Source organism: Tachypleus tridentatus, chromosome 10 (genome assembly GCF_004210375.1).
Source record: "Tachypleus tridentatus isolate NWPU-2018 chromosome 10, ASM421037v1, whole genome shotgun sequence".
Lineage (NCBI taxonomy): Eukaryota > Metazoa > Arthropoda > Merostomata > Xiphosura > Limulidae > Tachypleus > Tachypleus tridentatus.
The window spans coordinates 106,230,270-106,248,201 of NC_134834.1; the positions used below are offsets into that span (position 1 = coordinate 106,230,270).

At 32.6% G+C, this 17,932-nt stretch overlaps 1 protein-coding gene across 3 annotated transcripts; it reads right to left on the bottom strand.

Moving 5' to 3' along the window:
• Positions 1-314: 314 nt before the first annotated feature.
• On the bottom strand, positions 315-17,037 carry LOC143230038 (inosine triphosphate pyrophosphatase). 3 transcript variants are annotated; one of them, XM_076462990.1, is made up of 4 exons: positions 16,232-17,037; positions 14,416-14,522; positions 6,043-6,255; positions 315-622 (listed from the first exon to the last, which is right to left on the bottom strand). In XM_076462990.1, exons 2-4 carry the CDS (start codon positions 14,503-14,505, stop codon positions 344-346), a joined length of 582 nt encoding a protein of 193 aa, XP_076319105.1. In that variant the 5' UTR covers positions 14,506-14,522; positions 16,232-17,037; the 3' UTR covers positions 315-343. The 3 variants fall into 3 exon arrangements, with proteins under 3 accessions (XP_076319105.1, XP_076319106.1, XP_076319107.1); XM_076462991.1 differs by having other exon boundaries at positions 16,366-16,525; XM_076462992.1 differs by lacking the exon at positions 16,232-17,037 and adding an exon at positions 15,837-16,031.
• Between the last annotated feature and the right edge of the window lie 895 nt (positions 17,038-17,932).

Here is a 17,932-nt window from a genome sequence, read left to right on the forward strand (position 1 = left end):
TCACTAGAATTGTAACTACTGTTGAACACTAGGTGAAACAATAACTTTGACTTTTATGTTTGAAAGAGTTTTATTTAGCAACTGGGATCTTCATAATATTGAATTCTTTATTTCAGTTTATTAAATAATGTATGACAGATATCAGTCTTCAAATGATCATGACTAAGTAAATTATTTGGTACAAATGAATGACACAAACAACATAACAATTAGCTATTATAATTAATTACTTACTATTACAACAAAATTTATAAGAAAACTTTTTCATTGATTCATTTTTTATAAATAACTTTTCTCAACAGAACAGATTTGTATACACAAGCAATTATTGGATCTGTTTTTATTAGCTACTTCCACAATTGTTTTCTGAACAGAAGTGGTCCCTTAAAGCTGCAAGAGCTTTGTACCTGTGTGACAAGCTGTTTTTTAGTTCACTCGTCATTTCTGCATACGTCTGGATGTGACCAAGAGGCTGAAAGCATGGGTCCCAACCAAAGGTTCTTGGGTCTCGAGGAGCAACAATGACACCATCTGTTTTTCCACGAAACAACTTTACCTCATGACCCTGTCCCTCACTAAATGCAAAAGTGCACAGCGCATAAGCACTCTTGTCACTCCAACCCTGTAACAAAAATTCAATACTTGTGAAACTGATATTCTAGCACAAAAAGTAAACTTTTACAGAAACTTGTTTACACAGTAGTGTCAACAACAAAATAAAACATTAGTGTTTCTATTACTTCAAATCACACTTGAACTGAGTTCCAGTTTCAGTTCCTTGACTTGGTAAACATGTTACTTTAAATCAAAAGCTGTGTGGTTCCAACATGCCAAACTCTTACTTTTATAAATAAATAGAAATTGTATAAATTTATGTGATTGGTTTGTTTGATGTTTTATGGCACAAACCAACTAGAATATCTGCACCAAACATCTGGTAAAAAGTTCAAATTAAAGTAAAACTATTAAAATTCATAAAAGGAAATTAAGGTACAACAAAACAAAGTTTAATTTTTAAATTAAAAACATAAATAGCATTAAATCCAACAGTGGTAAGAGAAAAACTACAGTAATACAAGTTGCAAAAGACTTTTTGTAGCATAATTGTAATTATCATAACTTTCCAGGATGACTAACGGGTAGTTCAAACAGCAGCATGAGACACTTGAAGTTGGCCTTTCCAGCCTTGGTTTTGAGTTATTTGATGTTTTGGCCATTTTCTAATTTCAAATCGAACTAGATGTGCTTTGATTCTTAAAAGGGAATCATATTAAAAAAAGGTCTAATGTATAAAGTGAAAAGCTTAAACAGCATTAAAAAGATTAATGGCTTTTCAAAAACTAAAAACATTTCTGAGGTGGATAGTGTCACCATCGCCAATAACACTGTCAAACATTACAGATAAACCTTGGCACAAAACATGTTTATAATGGTGCCATCCTTAAGAGTTGTAACAACACAAGACAGTAAAATGTGGCTTATCATGGCCTGAGTGTTACATAGACAACACATTGGTGCATCAGTCCCAGATAAAAGAAAACAATGAGTTAAAAAACTGTGACCACTGCATAGCCTAGTTAGGACAACTTCCTCTTTCCAATCCTTATGAAGCAAGACATCCAAAGTCCAATAGAGGGTTTTATTTGGTAAAGCTTGTTTTCATGTAGCTCATCAACTGCCAACTGGCATGGAGCCAAGCCTTGAATGGACCATAGCCCATGTATAGAACAGGCACAGCAGTGAAGGTACCAGAGCAGACAAATATAGCTATGGTGTCGGTGATCCCATTCCCACAAATATCAACGTGACCTGGTTTCCAGAAGAACTGGACAGAAGTAGGTGTTAAAGAGAAGTGGCCCACTTGGTTTTGAATATTGGCAAGAACAGAGTGAGAACTAACATGAAGCAACTCCAGAGCCAGTAAAGAACTAAGTGAGTCAGTATAAATAGTGCAGTTTGAGTACTGCTCAGTTTCTATGTGATCCAGGGCAAGAGAAATGGCATACAGTTCAGCAGTGAACACAGAAGATGTGGAAGGGATTCTGCATGTAACCACCAAACCACAACAAACAATGGCAGAGCCCACAGAGTTACCTGATTTCAAACCATCTGTATAAATAGGAATGGAAGGATGGTTCAAAAGATGTTCAGCAAACAACAAACAGTTCTTCCAAGTGGGAGTATCTGCTTTTCTCAGATGGCTTAAAGACAGGTCACATTTGGGGATTGTAATACTCCATGGTGGGATGGGCTGACCAGTGGATACAGTAATGTTATCCAAGGACAGACCCAAATAATCCAACTGCACCTGGAGACAAAGGCCAAAAGGAGCAATGGCAGATTGTCTGTTTTGAAAAGCATGGCCCACCAAGGAAGGAAAACACAACTCCTGGTGGGATGCTTTGGTAAGGAACGAAGTTTCGAAGCATAAAGTAAAGACAGTTGCAAAGGTGCACAGTGCATAAGCACTCTTGTCACTCCAAACCTGTGACAAAAATTCAATACTTGTGAAACTGATATTCAGCCAACATCTTCAAGGTCAAGGTCCTGGCAGAGCCACAGACCAGTGATCCATAATTGAGTTTTGATTGAATAAGAGCACAATATATCTTTAGCATAGAACATTGATTCATTCCACAAGTGGTGGAGGAAAGGAAATGGAGGATGTTCAGTGCACCTTTACATTTGACTCGTAGCTGCTTGATGTCTAGTATAGAGGTTAGCTTATGGCCAAAAATAAGCCCCAAGAACTTTGTCTCAGGGTCTACAGGTAGCACAACTTGACCGATATGAAGTTCAAGATCAGGGTGAATACCCCGTTGGTGGCAAAAGTGCATGCAAGCAGTTTTATAGAGAGAGAGAGGTTAAAACCATTTGCTGTAATCAACTTCAGTAAACAACTGAGGGCAGTCTGTAGCTGCCACTCAACATATCTCATGTTCAACGATTGACATGAGATGTGAAAGTCATCGACATAAAGCTTGTTTGCAACAGTAAGAGGGAGTTGTTCAGTGATGGCATTAATCTTTATAATGAAAAATGTGACACCCACAACATAGCAGTGAAGAACTCCAAGTCCCTATAGAAAAGAACAGGAAAGTGTCGAACCCACATGAACTTGGAATCGCCTATCCATTAAAAAATTTGTAATAAAAATGGGCAAATGGCCATGGAACCCATATAAATGGAGCTCTCACAAACTGCCATACCTCTATGTTGTATCATAAGTCTTCTCAATGTCAAAGAATATTCATATAAGATGTTGTCATTTGAGAAAAGCTTGTCTGATTGACATTTCAAGTGAAATCAGGTGGTCAATGGTGGAACGCTGTTGTCAGAAACCACATTGGTTGTTTGATTTGAGGAACCAAACAAAATGAACATTAACCATCCTCTCTAAGTTCTTATAGAGACAGCTCATCAAAGCAATTGGATGGTAGTTTGAAGAAATCTTGGGATCTTTCCCAAGCTTAGAGAAAGGAAGGAAAATAGCCTGGTACCAGGCATCAGAATAAACTTTCTTCTGCCAGATCCAGCTAAAAACAATCAGAAGAATAGCAAAAGAAGCAGGAGACAGATGGTGCAGCATTTCGTAGTGAACATCATCAGGTCTGACCAATGTACTACCAGATTGATGAAGGGCAAGTTTGAGTTCCAAAAGAAAAGAGATAATTTCTCTGCCCAAGTCTTGATGGCTAAGAAGGTGGACTATGGAGCAGAAGTGCTAGACATCTGGCAAAAGCTTTCACCTAGAGTATCAGTGATACTTAAGGTATCAGCTACTTCCTGGCCATCAGAGAGCAAGACTGAGAGGGGGACAAAATTATATTGCCCACTGACTTTATGAATCTTGTCCCATATGACTTTGGAACTGGTGATATATATGCTGGTTGTGAACTTAATCCAAGAGTCCTTCTTGGTTTGACATCTTACCTACTGAGCATGTGCACAGGCCTGCTGGAAAGAGATGCAATTAAAGGTTAGGATACCTAGGAGATCAATAGCAGTAAAGGACGGACGAGGCACATGAAAATAAGTATAAGAACCAGTATTGAATTGAGAAAGTTTGTGATCAGAGAGTATACGCTCTACGGAGCGACCCTCCCATCTATTTCAACACTTTCCCAGAGGAGATGATGTCCACTGAAGTCCCCCAGGAGTAAAAAGGGAGATGCCAACTGTTCAATGAGAGCATCAAGATCTGATTGATCATAGGTCTTTCCAGGAGACAGGTAAAGAGAACAAAAAACAGTTATGGTACAATCTAAGGAAACATGGATGGCTATGGCTTCCAAGGGTGTGTTGAACGATAAAGAGAGGGTGGACACAAGCTGATCAACCAACAGTGCCACTCCTCCATGCACTTGTCCATCACACAGCCTGTCATTTCTGCACAAAGAAAACTGCCGAAAGGTGATTGTATCAGCAGGTTTCAGAAATGTTTCCTGTAAGGAAAGACATACAGGATGGTAGGAGGCAATCAGTGCTTTGATGTCATCCACATTAGAACGTAAACCTTGACAGTTCCATTGTATCAAGGTGGCCATTTTTACTTATGTGTAGGCGAACTGGATGAAGAGCCCTTCTGTTCACAACTAAGTCTTTTTTCTTTATTGTCTTTATTCAAGGGAAATCTGTTGACCTTCTGGATCCTGCCCTAGGTCGATTAGGCAGGTCTTTGTTCTTGGAAGAGGATATCAGTGACTGAGGACATGAACAAATGATCGTTTTGAATCTTTGGGTGGGGGAGGAAGATGTGTCAGAGGAATTCCCCTACCCAGAACTAAAGGAAGTGGATCTTGGGGTTTGCTGGAATGTATGTTAGCAACAGAGATGGGTGTCGGCATTAATTCATCAACTTTTTTAAACATGGAGGTCAAAAGACTTTCCATTTGGTCTGGGAACGATTCTTTTGGAGGCATAGAGAGATCTGTCTGCACTCCCATTGTAGTAGTGGAATGAAGCGCAGCAGCTTACATCCAAAATGAAGTGGTGGACAGCAACTTTTCAGTCTCAGGGTAAGTAATGTTTTGAATCATCTTCAAATACTGCACCTCTTTTTCTTTCAACCATTCAGGGCAAGAACGAAAGTAAAACAGGTGAAAGCCATTGCAACTGATGCAATGAGGGTCCATTTCAAACTCACAGGCATCGTGGTCCTTGCTACTGCAACAAGCACTTGTCAAGGAGCCACGACATGATGTCTTCGAGTGACTGAACTGTTGATACTGGAAACATCTGAGTGGGGTTTGGAATGTATGGCCATACCTTGCAATTAAGATTTATGTGTTGTGTTCTTTATCTAGTTCCAGTAAATTGCATCACTGATAAGTAAATCTTGCATTTCATTTTTCTTCAGTTACCATTTTTGTGATAAAGTAATTCTACTTTTAATTTGCATTTCAAAAATTTTTAAACTTGTGTTTAAAAAATAATTTTATATTATAGAAGTTAAAGCCTCAACTTATCAAGGAACCTGAGAAAATTGAGATTGACACAGTTTTATTACTTAAACTGCAGTTATGAATTATATTTAAATATTTACAGGTATTTCTTATGATGAAACACTATTAATAAAAACAAAAAAGTACCTGAACAGGTTTATATTTTTCTTCTTCAGAAACTAGTTTTGCATGTGATGAAAATGTCAAAATATGTCATACATATAACAGGAAAGTGTCGTACAATGATATGTATTTAATTAAACATTTACAATGCTGCACATTAAAAATTAGATAACCTATTGTTATAAAAACATAACTCATGTACTTTTAGAAGATGAACTGCAAAAAAAAAAAACGTTCATTTTTCACTGAAGAAAAGTCTAATTTACAAAAATACTCAAATTGTTGGGTTTCCACAAGTTTCTTGGGATATTCACTGCAATTAATAATTCTTGGTAATATTTATACCATACTCTACTACTATATTCAGTTCCCAATAACGTACTTAAACCCACATATGATAGAGTCCAGAATCAACACTAATATTTTTGTCTTTTCTCAAGCACTGAAATGACAAAAATGTATTGGTATCTCCTACCTCTAAGAGTCGATGTAAACCTTCTGGACCTATATTTTTTAAAAACCACTTGACATATGGCCCAGGCATACCACCCAATGCATTGAAACATAGGCATGTATCTTCTACAATTACAGGACACTGGAGGATGTCAGCAGCAGCTTTTGCTTTAGCAACAGAAATTTCATCAGGTTCCCCTTGATATTCTGGTAAATCAATGGCTTTGCTCTCTATCTATAGGGTTACAGATAGAATTATTAAAACTGTAAATAAACATTCAAAATAAAGAACTTTTTAAACCAACACAAGAGAAGACCTTATATAAACATCATTACAATAAAACTTAGGAAATAAACACCACGAATGAGATGTTTTAATTTTATATTTATTTGTTATTAACTGAAGATACACTGAGTCCAACATTATAAAAAAAACAATACTTGCAAAGTTTAAAATCCTTGAATTTTGGTTAGTATACATTATTTGCAGATCCTTAAAATTTTTACATTAAATACATCTATGAACAATTATTGAATTTTTAAACATCCAAAAAGTTCAGTGAAACTTTACTTTCATTCCTGTATAATGAAAGGCAAAACAGCATATAAAGAAGAATAGTCTTTCAGATACATTACGACAAAGATAACACATTTACGAAAGTATGCAATGTGTGTGTTACTGGATGATGGTTAAAGTCAGAAGCTATCAGCATGGAATTTAACCACTGCTACCACCAAGTGACCATCGTGTGCTATGTCTGATGGCCAATTGAACTAAGCAGATTATAATTTTAACCAGCATTTATGTCTAATATAGTATTAAACACAAGAAATAAAAGTTGATTATGGACCTGAAAACAGGTCATTAGGCTTAGATATGTGTGTGTGTGTGTGTGTGTGTGTGTGGTATCTATCACATCAAGGTTTCTAAATGTAAAGCAGGGGAATCTCTGCAAGTAGAATTTGAGCCTTGCTGGCTTAGTTCTTTAGTACCTCTTTAGTAATTCATGGTGTTTGGCCTTCAATTTTTAGATAGAGCTTTATACACTTATCTGTAGGCCAAAGTGAGATTCAATTTTATGAATTTGTGACTGTAGTTTTAATTCTTATTTTATTACTTCATTTTAAAATTTACTATTTGTTTTTAATACTCCTGCATACTTAAAATAGATCACATTCTTCAAGTAAGAAACTATTACCATTCAATGTTTACAGTAACTAAGGACACTTTCTACCTACTGTTTAAACTTTCTATAAATTTCATACACATCCAAAACATTAAAAATTAATCCCTTATGGAGCAATTATCAAAGATTTTCTGAATGTGAAGGTGTTCTGTCATCTCAGAAGGAGGAAACTTATGTAAATACTTCAAGTTGGCAGGACAAAATATTTTTTTTAAAGCCACGCTGTTGTAAAAACCATTAACAAAAGTCAAATTCTCCAAAAACTTTATCAAATGACTTCTGACAACAGATCAAAAGATCTACTATTAAAAGAAGTAGAACTATTACTGTAGGCTTACGATTTTGTAGATCATTGTTCATTCAACTTCTTTTAGAAAGCAGAATCACAATGGAATCTTGTAACCATCAGGTGACAAAAGAACTTCCCAAAAGTAACAGGTAAAGCATTCATATCTCAATTCTGTTTCACAGGGTTTTAAGAAAAAATCTTTCAAGGATATTGAATGCTATGCACAGATATGTCTTCACAGTTAAACTATTTTGTCATCACCAATTGCATCAGAGCTTTTCACTGACTGCAGAGCAATTTCCAAAAGCTGCTGATAAAAAGTGTTACAAACAGTGAATATGAATACAGTTCTAGTTTTTGATCTTTCACAATAGTAAAGGAGTGTGCATGGGGAACTTGGATATCTTGAACATTTTAATGGCTATTTCATGTCATTTTCAAACTATGGTTTGAAAAATATCTACAGTATCAAAATATTTGCAATAGATTCAAGCATATTGTAGATCTTACACAAAATTAAACATTTATTATATCAATAAACACAGATAAGAATGTTTCAAGACAAGTTTATAAAACTTCAGTCATAACTAACCTTATGTACGAAGATCAGCATTTTTTGTTTTTTTAAATCAGTCTACATACGTTTAACTTTTATCATAAACTACATTCATGTAGGCAGACATGTAAAAGTAAGTATCCCAAGGCTAACACTAGATCTGTTTATATTTTAACCAGCTAGATCTTATACATAAGCATATTAAGAAGACAATACTCTAGATGGTGATTAGCCAACTGACAATTTACCTAATCGTACATGCATGTGTTAATTTGAAAACTCCAACTCAGCTACCTCCAAAAATAGTTTTTTTTCCAGACCTGGTCTCTGAAAGGTGTGGGAGGTAATTCTATTTGATTTTAAAATAACTTCTGTTTGTAAATGTGATAAAAGTGTTTTGATAGTGAAAACAATACAATTAGTACAAAAATATTTAATTTGTTATACAGCATATATATCAAGTAATAACATATGTCAAATACAAATGGCACTAGACACAAAATATATTTTTAAAAGGAAACTACTGTTACTTTTTCATTTACTTTCTTATAACCACCAGATGACATAAATAAAATTAATGAATCTCAAATAAACAATAGCATTCAACATGAAGACAAATGAAGCTCATATGTCTTACTTAAAGGCCAAACTTGTCTGGCCCCCAAAACATTTATGAAACTTTTCATATGTGGAATATATTAAAATTATTTCACAAAGACATCTTCTGTTTGTAAATAAACATAGAAAAATTCAGCCTTATTTATCATGAACTTATCTTGGACTTGTGCACAATAACCACCATTTCTTTCTGAATGTAAAAAAGCAGACGTGTTTTTCAGGTCCTTCAAGCAATTCATTGTTGCATATAGACATTTGATTATAATTATGATAATTTTCCATCTGGATAAAGGTCCATATTTAAATGTCTCTAATCATTTCTTTTGTAAGTTTAATGAAGTTTCTTTTTAAATTTCTTTTATTTCTCTTCCCATACTCCAGTGAAACAGCCTCAATTTTCTATCTTTTTAACATAATGTAAATATACAGTCTTTTTAATTAAAATTGTTCCAAAATTTGATGTTAAAGGTCTCTTTGTTCTTTCATCCATAACCTACTTCTGCCTTTTTCACTGGTTTGAATATCCAATTGCTCTGCTTTAAAATCTCTTAAGTTTTGGTGGTACCTTAACTGATGCAGATGAAGGCTTACAACCACCATCTGTTGAAGGTTTAATGGTTTTTATATTTCTTTTTGAAATAAAATCAAAATCTTTTAATTTGATAAGCATAATATTTGGGTGTCTTAACAATTTTGCTATGGACTTGGCATACACAAGTTTGTTTACTCATTTGCACACATTAAGTATTTGTGTCTGTGTTTTCCTTATAGTAAAGCCACACTGGGTTATCTGCTGAATACACTGAGGGATCTGTGCTCTGCCCATCAGGGTACTAAACCCAGTTTTTAATGGTGCAAGTCCACAGACATATTGCTGTGCCACTGGGGGGCTAAGTATTTGCACCATAAATTTTGATATAGCATGTGCATCTTCACAAAATTTGGTAAGTTTTAGTAATGATTACATGCATTTTGATAATAAAAAAATAGATTTTTAATGAAATATTTTTACTGAAGATTTATCTGTGAAATTATCGAGTCCATTTCATTATAGTCAGAGTGCAAAGTAATTTCATATTGTGATAAAATACAAATATTAGTATTCCAATATTTTATATATTTGCACAATCTCTAAAACATCCAAAAAATATTTCAAATGTTTGTTTTCAATAAGAATATATTTTATGAACACACATTAAACATGAAAATACAAATCTTTAGTCTAAGTGCTCATAAAGTCATATATTTATTATTTTGGATTATAATGACCTTCCAGTCATGCCAAGCTAACATTAAATAACTTGTACTGATGTGGTGTACGTGAACTCGTGTTAAATGTCCAGTAATATAAAACTGACCTTTAGTCTTCCTTATCTTGTCTGTGTTTTAATGGAGTAGTATTTTGTAATATACAGTTACATTTCATATTATTATACATTATATACATATACTCATATTACTGTTTAGAAATAAATTATTAAAACTAATTTTCTTAAAATATAGAACAATAAATCAAGAAGTGAACAATTATCTCTTCTCACTACAACCTTTGTTGTCAGTTGCTGCTGAACTTAGGTTGTTAAGCCTCTTAAAATTTTGCACACGGAAGATATCAAACAAACCTTTTTAGGTTTTATATGTACAGTTAAATAACCAAAAATATCATAAATAACTATACTGATACCACAGAATTCCACTATAATTTATTAACCTTTGTAACTAAGCTGTATTTAGGTCTAAAAAAGTATGAAACTGAAAGCAGACTAAAAACACAACTTACCTCCTTGAAATCTTGGTTTGAAAGAACATGGTAGCCTTTCTACAGATTGAAATCACTGATGAAACCATAAGGGAGACATAATGAGCTGTTAATTGGTTATTTCATTGGTATATATATTGACATAAGTGCATATAAGCAACCGCTTTCAACAATGGAAAGGAGTGAACCCTGTTTGATTCAGTACATAAGCCATACCTCAGCAAAATAAAAAGATACGAAGTTCTTATCTTACATTCTAGCTTGTTAATTTTAGTAACTTGAGTTCCTAATTTGTACAAAACTATAGACTTAGTATTTTGATATTACAAAATCTAATTTTAAAGAGTGCTACATTCACTATACCATGTGATTTACTAAAATCTATATTTAGGATTTAGGTTTGTTTATTTAACATTTACTTTTAAATTAAGAATTTAACTCATAAAATATTAAAGTTTGAATTATAATCTACAATCTGATTCCAAACTTATTGACATAAATTCATAATATAGTAGTTCAATAATATTTTAAATGCAGTCAACAAATGCAATGATGCGACCTATTACAAAACATAAATTGTATATATATATATATATTTTTTTTTTTTTTATAAGCTTCACCATTGGAAGCAGTTGTCCTAACTGATAATAATGGTAGTCTTTAAATCAAATCAAGGAACAAAGTGATATTGCTGAAAGACTGCAAAATGGGCTGCAGGAAATATTAACCTCAGAAAGAAAGAAATTTGAAATGTTTGGTTTAATTATTGAGATAAAACAAGAAGTAAAAGTAAAGGGCTCATTCAAGTATTACACTGGTACAAGATGTATCAGATTTTTAGCACTAACATTTCTCATACTTTAAAGACTCCCATCACTAGAGTTGAGAGATAACTTCAATATAATCAATTATCCATGAGCACTGATGACATCAATTAGTTTAACATGAAATAATCTGCTTTATCAAAATTCGTTTCTAATTCTGGTTCTCTAGTAATTAAAATATTCTTATTATAATTTTGATTAATTCAAGTTTGTTAAGCTTAATTAGCTAGTGTAACACCTTATGAAAATAAGTAACAAGGTTTTCCTACTATTACTGTTTTAGATCATTCCAACTGTCTAATAAGCAAGTGAAATAACACTTTTTATGTTTGTTTGTCATTAAGTGTAAAGCTATGAAAATGGTAATAAAAATCTAATTTGTACAACATTGTTCCAAGTTAATTCATATTAGAACAATCAAAATTTCTTTTAGTCTCCCATGAAAATAACTGAGTGGATAAATGTAACATTAAATGATACTTATGATTAACTGATTAGCTAATTCCACTAATTATTTACCTCTACAAATTACAATAAGAATATAGAATAAGAGACATTAAAATTCTTTCCTTAGAAGATAGTTTTTTGTTTTTCTTTATGAAAGTGATAAAAACTCAAGTGTTTTCAAAAGATGGATCTTTCTACTCAAGGACATACTGAGAAAGTACTGCTTTATTGTGTTAAAAGTCAATTCTTGTATCAAGACTTCTTGAACTGACATATTTTCAGACACTAAGAAGATATTTTTCTATCTTTGTGCAAACTTAGGCACAGCTGTGAACTGAAAGATCTGTCTGTAAGCATTGACTTTTAACACAATAAAGCAGAACTGTCTTCAACATTTGGATTGAACACACATATCTCAACTTAGGTTGCACAAAGATAAAACCATTAACAGTGTCCTACAAAATCTCCATAAAAGAATTTTCAACAATAGCAATAACTGGTGAAACTGAATTTTAATTGACTACAAATCAAATATCACAATTTTCAAGAGCATGTGAGCCTAACAGATCTCTGATATTCATATCTCATCTATTCACATATTCAACTTCAGAAAGAGAGCTTCCAGAAGAAAGCGATTTGTTAAAGAATCAACACTAGTGTTTATCAGTGATGTAGAGAAAACCCACTTGTAGAGAAATATATATGTAAAAACGGCTCGTTTGGGTTGAGAAAATTTTTTACGTAGAGGAGTGAACAATGTTTCGACCTGCTTCGTGAAACTGACGATGACCGAAAAAGGTCGAAACGTTGTTCATCCTCTACATAAGAAATTTTCTCAACCCAAAAGAGCCATTTTTACATACATACTAGTGTTTATATTACTAAAGGGAATGTCATTATGGCTGATATGACTTTAACATAAGGAAGTAACTAGCTTAGTTAGGACTAAAACTGAATATTTTGAAAACCCATGTAGTATGTGTGTCATTAACACGACCCTTTCAAGATATATTTATAATGCACAATTAGAAGTAAAATTTCAAATGCATAAACAATAGTGAATAATGCATGAAAAAAGCACAAATTTTCACACTAAGTACTTTGAAATAAAAACAAAATTCTAATAAATAAAAAACATTGTATATTTTCACTTGCAGCTCTAAATAAAAGAATCTTAGAGCCCTAGTGAATGTTTAAGTTATTTAAATACTATACACACTTGATATTGTATCCAATACTTCTAATTCAAAATGTACTTCTCCAAGAGGTGTATGTGTTTTTGTAAACATTTGTTAATCTTTTATATTCCAGATGGGTTCCTTTTAAGTCTTGCAATGTCATATCTGATTTAGTAATTAAGTATTTTGAATTAATAGAGTACAAAACAAAGTTTCATGACATAATCTAATTTTATATGTTTTAAATGGTGATTTATAAATACTTTATAGCATTAAGTGTTTTGTTTCTTACCTGAATATTTTAACATGAAATTTTAGAATAACTGTAAAATTAATATTTCCTGTTTTGTTAAAAATAAAACATATACAAAACTATTTTCAAACCTGGAGAATTTTGTGTATTTAATCTCTTACATTAAATAATATCACACAGCAAAACAGCATTTATAGAAATGTAAAACGTAGTTTTGACATTCCTATATTGTAGGTGTCTCACTGTGTTTTACAATTATTCTTGTAATCTCCTTCTAACTTCACTAATGCAATGACATGAGAGCACTGTCCATTTAGTCAACTCAATAAATAAATAAAAATATAATTTGCATTTCATGCTTATATAAATAAACATATGTGATGATACTTCTCTTCTGAAGCAAAACATTGTATTATGTATGTCATCAAAGTTCTTCATTAAATTACCAAACAATATTTAACAACATTAACAAAGTATTTCATCACTAATACATGATCGAATTGTATGCACTTACCAAACTTTGTAGGTGAAATAAGTTTCTATTATTCTGTCACCAGAAATTTCAATTCTCAACATATGCTGAAACTGATTTTTTTCCATAGATCATCAACACTTTACTGTAATTTTGGTATTATTATACCAATATACCTTAATATCATAGATAAATATTTGTTTGAAATAACCACAGTTTTTATGTAGAGCCTTTTGACAGGGTGTCTTAAAGCTGGAAATAAAACTAACCAAAACATTTTCCATCATATTAAGTAGGTTGTCTGTTACAAGGTTGCTGGTGGTGTACCATGTTGAAAGGTTAGGGTTACCAGCAACAGTTGCCAAGGTAAGTGAAGCTAAACCAGTTTCTCAGACCTGTATACCCTCTGGAAGACTATCACATTTCTACTGAAAAGAAAAAGGCTACTCTTTCGACTTAAACAGAATTTAAGGAAGAGCCAATGTCAGATGGTTTGTACATTTCTTTACCACACTTAGTATAAAAAGTGATTTGGCATTTAAACATGTCAGTTCTAACATATTATATTTTCAATGGTCCAAAATTATCTTTCACTCTTCTTTTTGTAGTTCATACAGACACTGAGTTCCTGCAATTCAAATGTTAGCTCATGCAAATCTCAAAGAGATCCTTAATTCATTTAAATCTTCAATCATAATTTTTGTTTCACACTTTTATAACTTTCTGTAAGTCACCACCTGATATTGTAATTTATATGGCTTCAGTAAGATAGTGGCCAAATAATTGTTTTTGCTAGATATAAGTCCACATACCTTGAAAGGAAACTTTTCTCCAAGTATTGCTGTGACCTCTTCTAGTTTTTTCAAATTTCCAGTCACAAACACGATAGATCTGGTTCCCATGGCATATAAATATATATCTGATGGAAAGATATAAAGGACATATTAATTCTATATTTTTCTCTAGATTCAAGTTTTTTTTTCAAATAATTTCTGTAACTTCAATATGGAGTTAACCTATAATCTTCTAGACCAAAAATATTTACGGTTAAGTGTCTGGCCTAGAAGACAAACATATAGGATGAGCATGTTTGGTGATGGGGATTTAAATCTGCAGCCCCATATTGCAGATTGAGCACCCACACCACCAGGTCATGCTAGGCCTTTTCCTTGTATTTAAGTTACTTACTTTACAAAGATAAAGTTACCATTGAAGACATGGTCATTTCCACATTACAAACCATTGTAGTTTTAAATCCTAAATGTCATATAAAACTAAGTAAAACTGAATGATAGTGCAGATATAAATCCAACAAGAAAGTTAAGTAGCATAAGTACACTGAAGAAATGTTCTTTTCATTAATGAAATATCATGTATTTGTAAGACCCTGGTGTAACAATTCTCTCAAGACAACTATTCACCTTTAATCACTGTAATTCCGTATACTACTAAGTATCATACTGCTGTAATAGGTGATGTATTTTTAATTTTATTAACTTGTTGTTCAGTGCATTCTTATCATTTATGTATCAGTTAACCTGAGAAAGTTCCAGCTTTACAGAACTAAGAACCTTGTTCCATAAATATAGAACTTTGTATAAAATCACATTGTTTATCCTAAAGATAAACCTTAACTTACAATTCTATATTTCATTCTTGTTCTCCTATAGATAGGACACAGAACAATCACCTTAATAATTTCTACACCATTCCAAACCATGGATCACTTGAATTAATGTTTTATTTTGGCTGACCACAATGGAATCCATACAGTATGTGCACATATTGTGTTTCATTATAGCAAAACCACAGTGGGATATGGAGTTTACCGAGGGGACTCGATCCATACAATATGTTACTGCTTTTTTTCTATAATTATGTAAACTCTTGAATCACTAAAGGATCATAGATTGTAAGATCATTGATATTTTTTATTTAAGTAACTTCATGTTCTCTCACTGTTATACTTAAACTAATGAAATATACACCTGCTACCCTCTTCAAACATTAACTTTTTTTTTGCCTTTCAATCCTGCAATTTAGGCATAAAAACCAAAGAAAAATCAACTTTATTTATTTCAATGATGTAATTATTTAGATAATTATTTCTACTTACTAATATAATGCTGGTTTACATTTTTTAATATTCTATAATTTCACTTCAGGGATGCAAATGTTTACTCTTTGGAACATGTTTAAGTAAAATTTTTGGCAAAGTAAAATTTTAACTCACAGTAAATTGCTGTAACTTGCAAGCTTAATGGTGCGTTTTCTGTATCAACGTGATGCTAAGTTTGAGCGAAAGTGCATGTTACTCAAAACTAATCTAATCAAAATATGTGATTACATTAGTAATTCTACATGGAAACAAGCCTATATACCACTATAGACATGAGATTCACAGGCCTTATTATTCACTATGAACAATGATAATAACATAAACAACAGTTCTGCGAATACTATTGGTAGCCTTTCTTACTTATTATTTCATAAAATTGTATCATATTGTTTAGTAATTTACACTTATTTATTAGATGGTGATTAACAGCTTTGTTACCCTTGTCATTTCATCAAATTACACCTTTCATACTCTTTATATTATAAATATGTAGTAATAAAACAACTCACTTGTTATATTAGTTTCGTTTTGAGTTCACGTTCCAAATAACTAAGTTTACGGCTTTTACAAATTATTGTCAAATGAGAATGATCGCACCAATGATCGACATGGAGAATTTGTTCTAAACGGAAATCTTACTTACTTTAAAAGCTGTAACTTGTATTAATACAATATAATATATCACTTGTAAGCTGAGTATGCGTCACACATCCCAGAAATTCCTGGAAGCTATCAACTCCATTGATTTAGACTAGTTGTTACGCAAACAGTAACACTGGTAAGAGCAATACTACTAACACTAATAACATAAGTTTCTGTAATACACACTTGTATAAAATTAAAAATTCACAACACGATCTTTACCGTTTAGTTGAACTATAACTTATAGGCAAATGGTAAATCATAAATTTTGTTGTTTTTTTTACTGAATTACTTCGAAATTCAAAAGCTTACAATCGGATAATGTTGCTAATTCTGTGTCACTGATTATTTATCATATAGTATATTATTAATATTAATGCTATTATTATTATTGCGATCAGTACTGTTAAGTCATTTAATATTTATTTAAATTCAGTTTCACAACTTCATTTTTTTTCAGTTTCAGGACCAAAAGTATAAGTTTAAAACACTAATTCTGAAATCAAAAACCGTTCGCATTTGAAATACACGAAAATGTAGTTTGAGCCCGTACTAACTGCTAAAGTTATGTCTAAGAGTTTTGAAAATATTCACTGTATTTCCGACTTTCTCATGCAACGCAACTTCGATTGAAATCTTTCTACAGTGAAATCTAAGATGGCGATGTCAAAAGTAGATATGACGAAAAAATTATTGTTAGGGAAATAATATCAAATTAAGCTGTGTCATTTCAATTCTAATAACTCAATTACTTGAATACTTGTGCTTCAAGATAAAAAACATCTTTATTTTTGTACTTTGAAATTTCATTTTACACAACTAGAAGAACTTATGACTGAGAGAGAGAGTCAATCGCAGAGGAAAGATGGTTGGCAAAGAGAGTTCTGAGGTCTAATAAAAGTTCTTTCCTGGATGTTGGACTTTCACTTGTGCTGCAAAGGTCCATTTACTTTTATGTTGATAGGCATGATCACTCAAGAAGAAGAGACAAGAGTGTTGTTGGGTGCACTTGAAATTACCTTCCATGCTCTTTCTTTGAGGACTGACCTTAGTGTAAGGGAAACTTGGATGACTGTGAATCATTGTAGTTGTGTTATATCTGGCAAATGTCAAACCAGATGAGGTGGCCTGTAAAAAATTCCTAGTTCTATGCTATCCAGAGCAATTCAACTGCAGCTCTTGTTGAATCCACTGATGAACATTAGAAAGTGAAAGAAGGTGTTATTGAAGGGCAATGTTTCCCAAAAGGAACTGTACTCCAGCAGATGGCTGGAGATGGCTGACACTAAATGGCCAAGTGCATAACTCATATAGCAATCTTGAACCTTTACAAGTCACAAAGTATATTGCTCATTCATGGATCATGAACAAGTATTGGGTCATGCAGAGTCAATGGACGAGCTGCTGAATCCAATTTGGATTTTGCCACACTGTATTAAGGTCTGTTACTCATTATAATGTTAAGGTCCTTGAAAGCACATAGAATGAAAATGTTTCTTTTTTTGTTTTGAATTTCGCCCAAAACTACATGAAGGCTATCTGCGCTAGTCGTCCCTAATTTATCACTG

Excerpts from the sequence above, each read along its gene's own strand:
- LOC143230038 (XM_076462990.1), bottom strand. The coding sequence starts at position 14,505 with ATGGGAACCAGATCTATCGTGTTTGTGACTGGAAATTTGAAAAAACTA. Across the intron at positions 6,256-14,415 it reads GAGAAAAGTTTCCTTTCAAG|ATAGAGAGCAAAGCCATTGA; the intron begins GTATGTGGACTT and ends GTAACCCTATAG. Across the intron at positions 623-6,042 it reads GTTTACATCGACTCTTAGAG|GGTTGGAGTGACAAGAGTGC; the intron begins GTAGGAGATACC and ends TTTTTGTTACAG.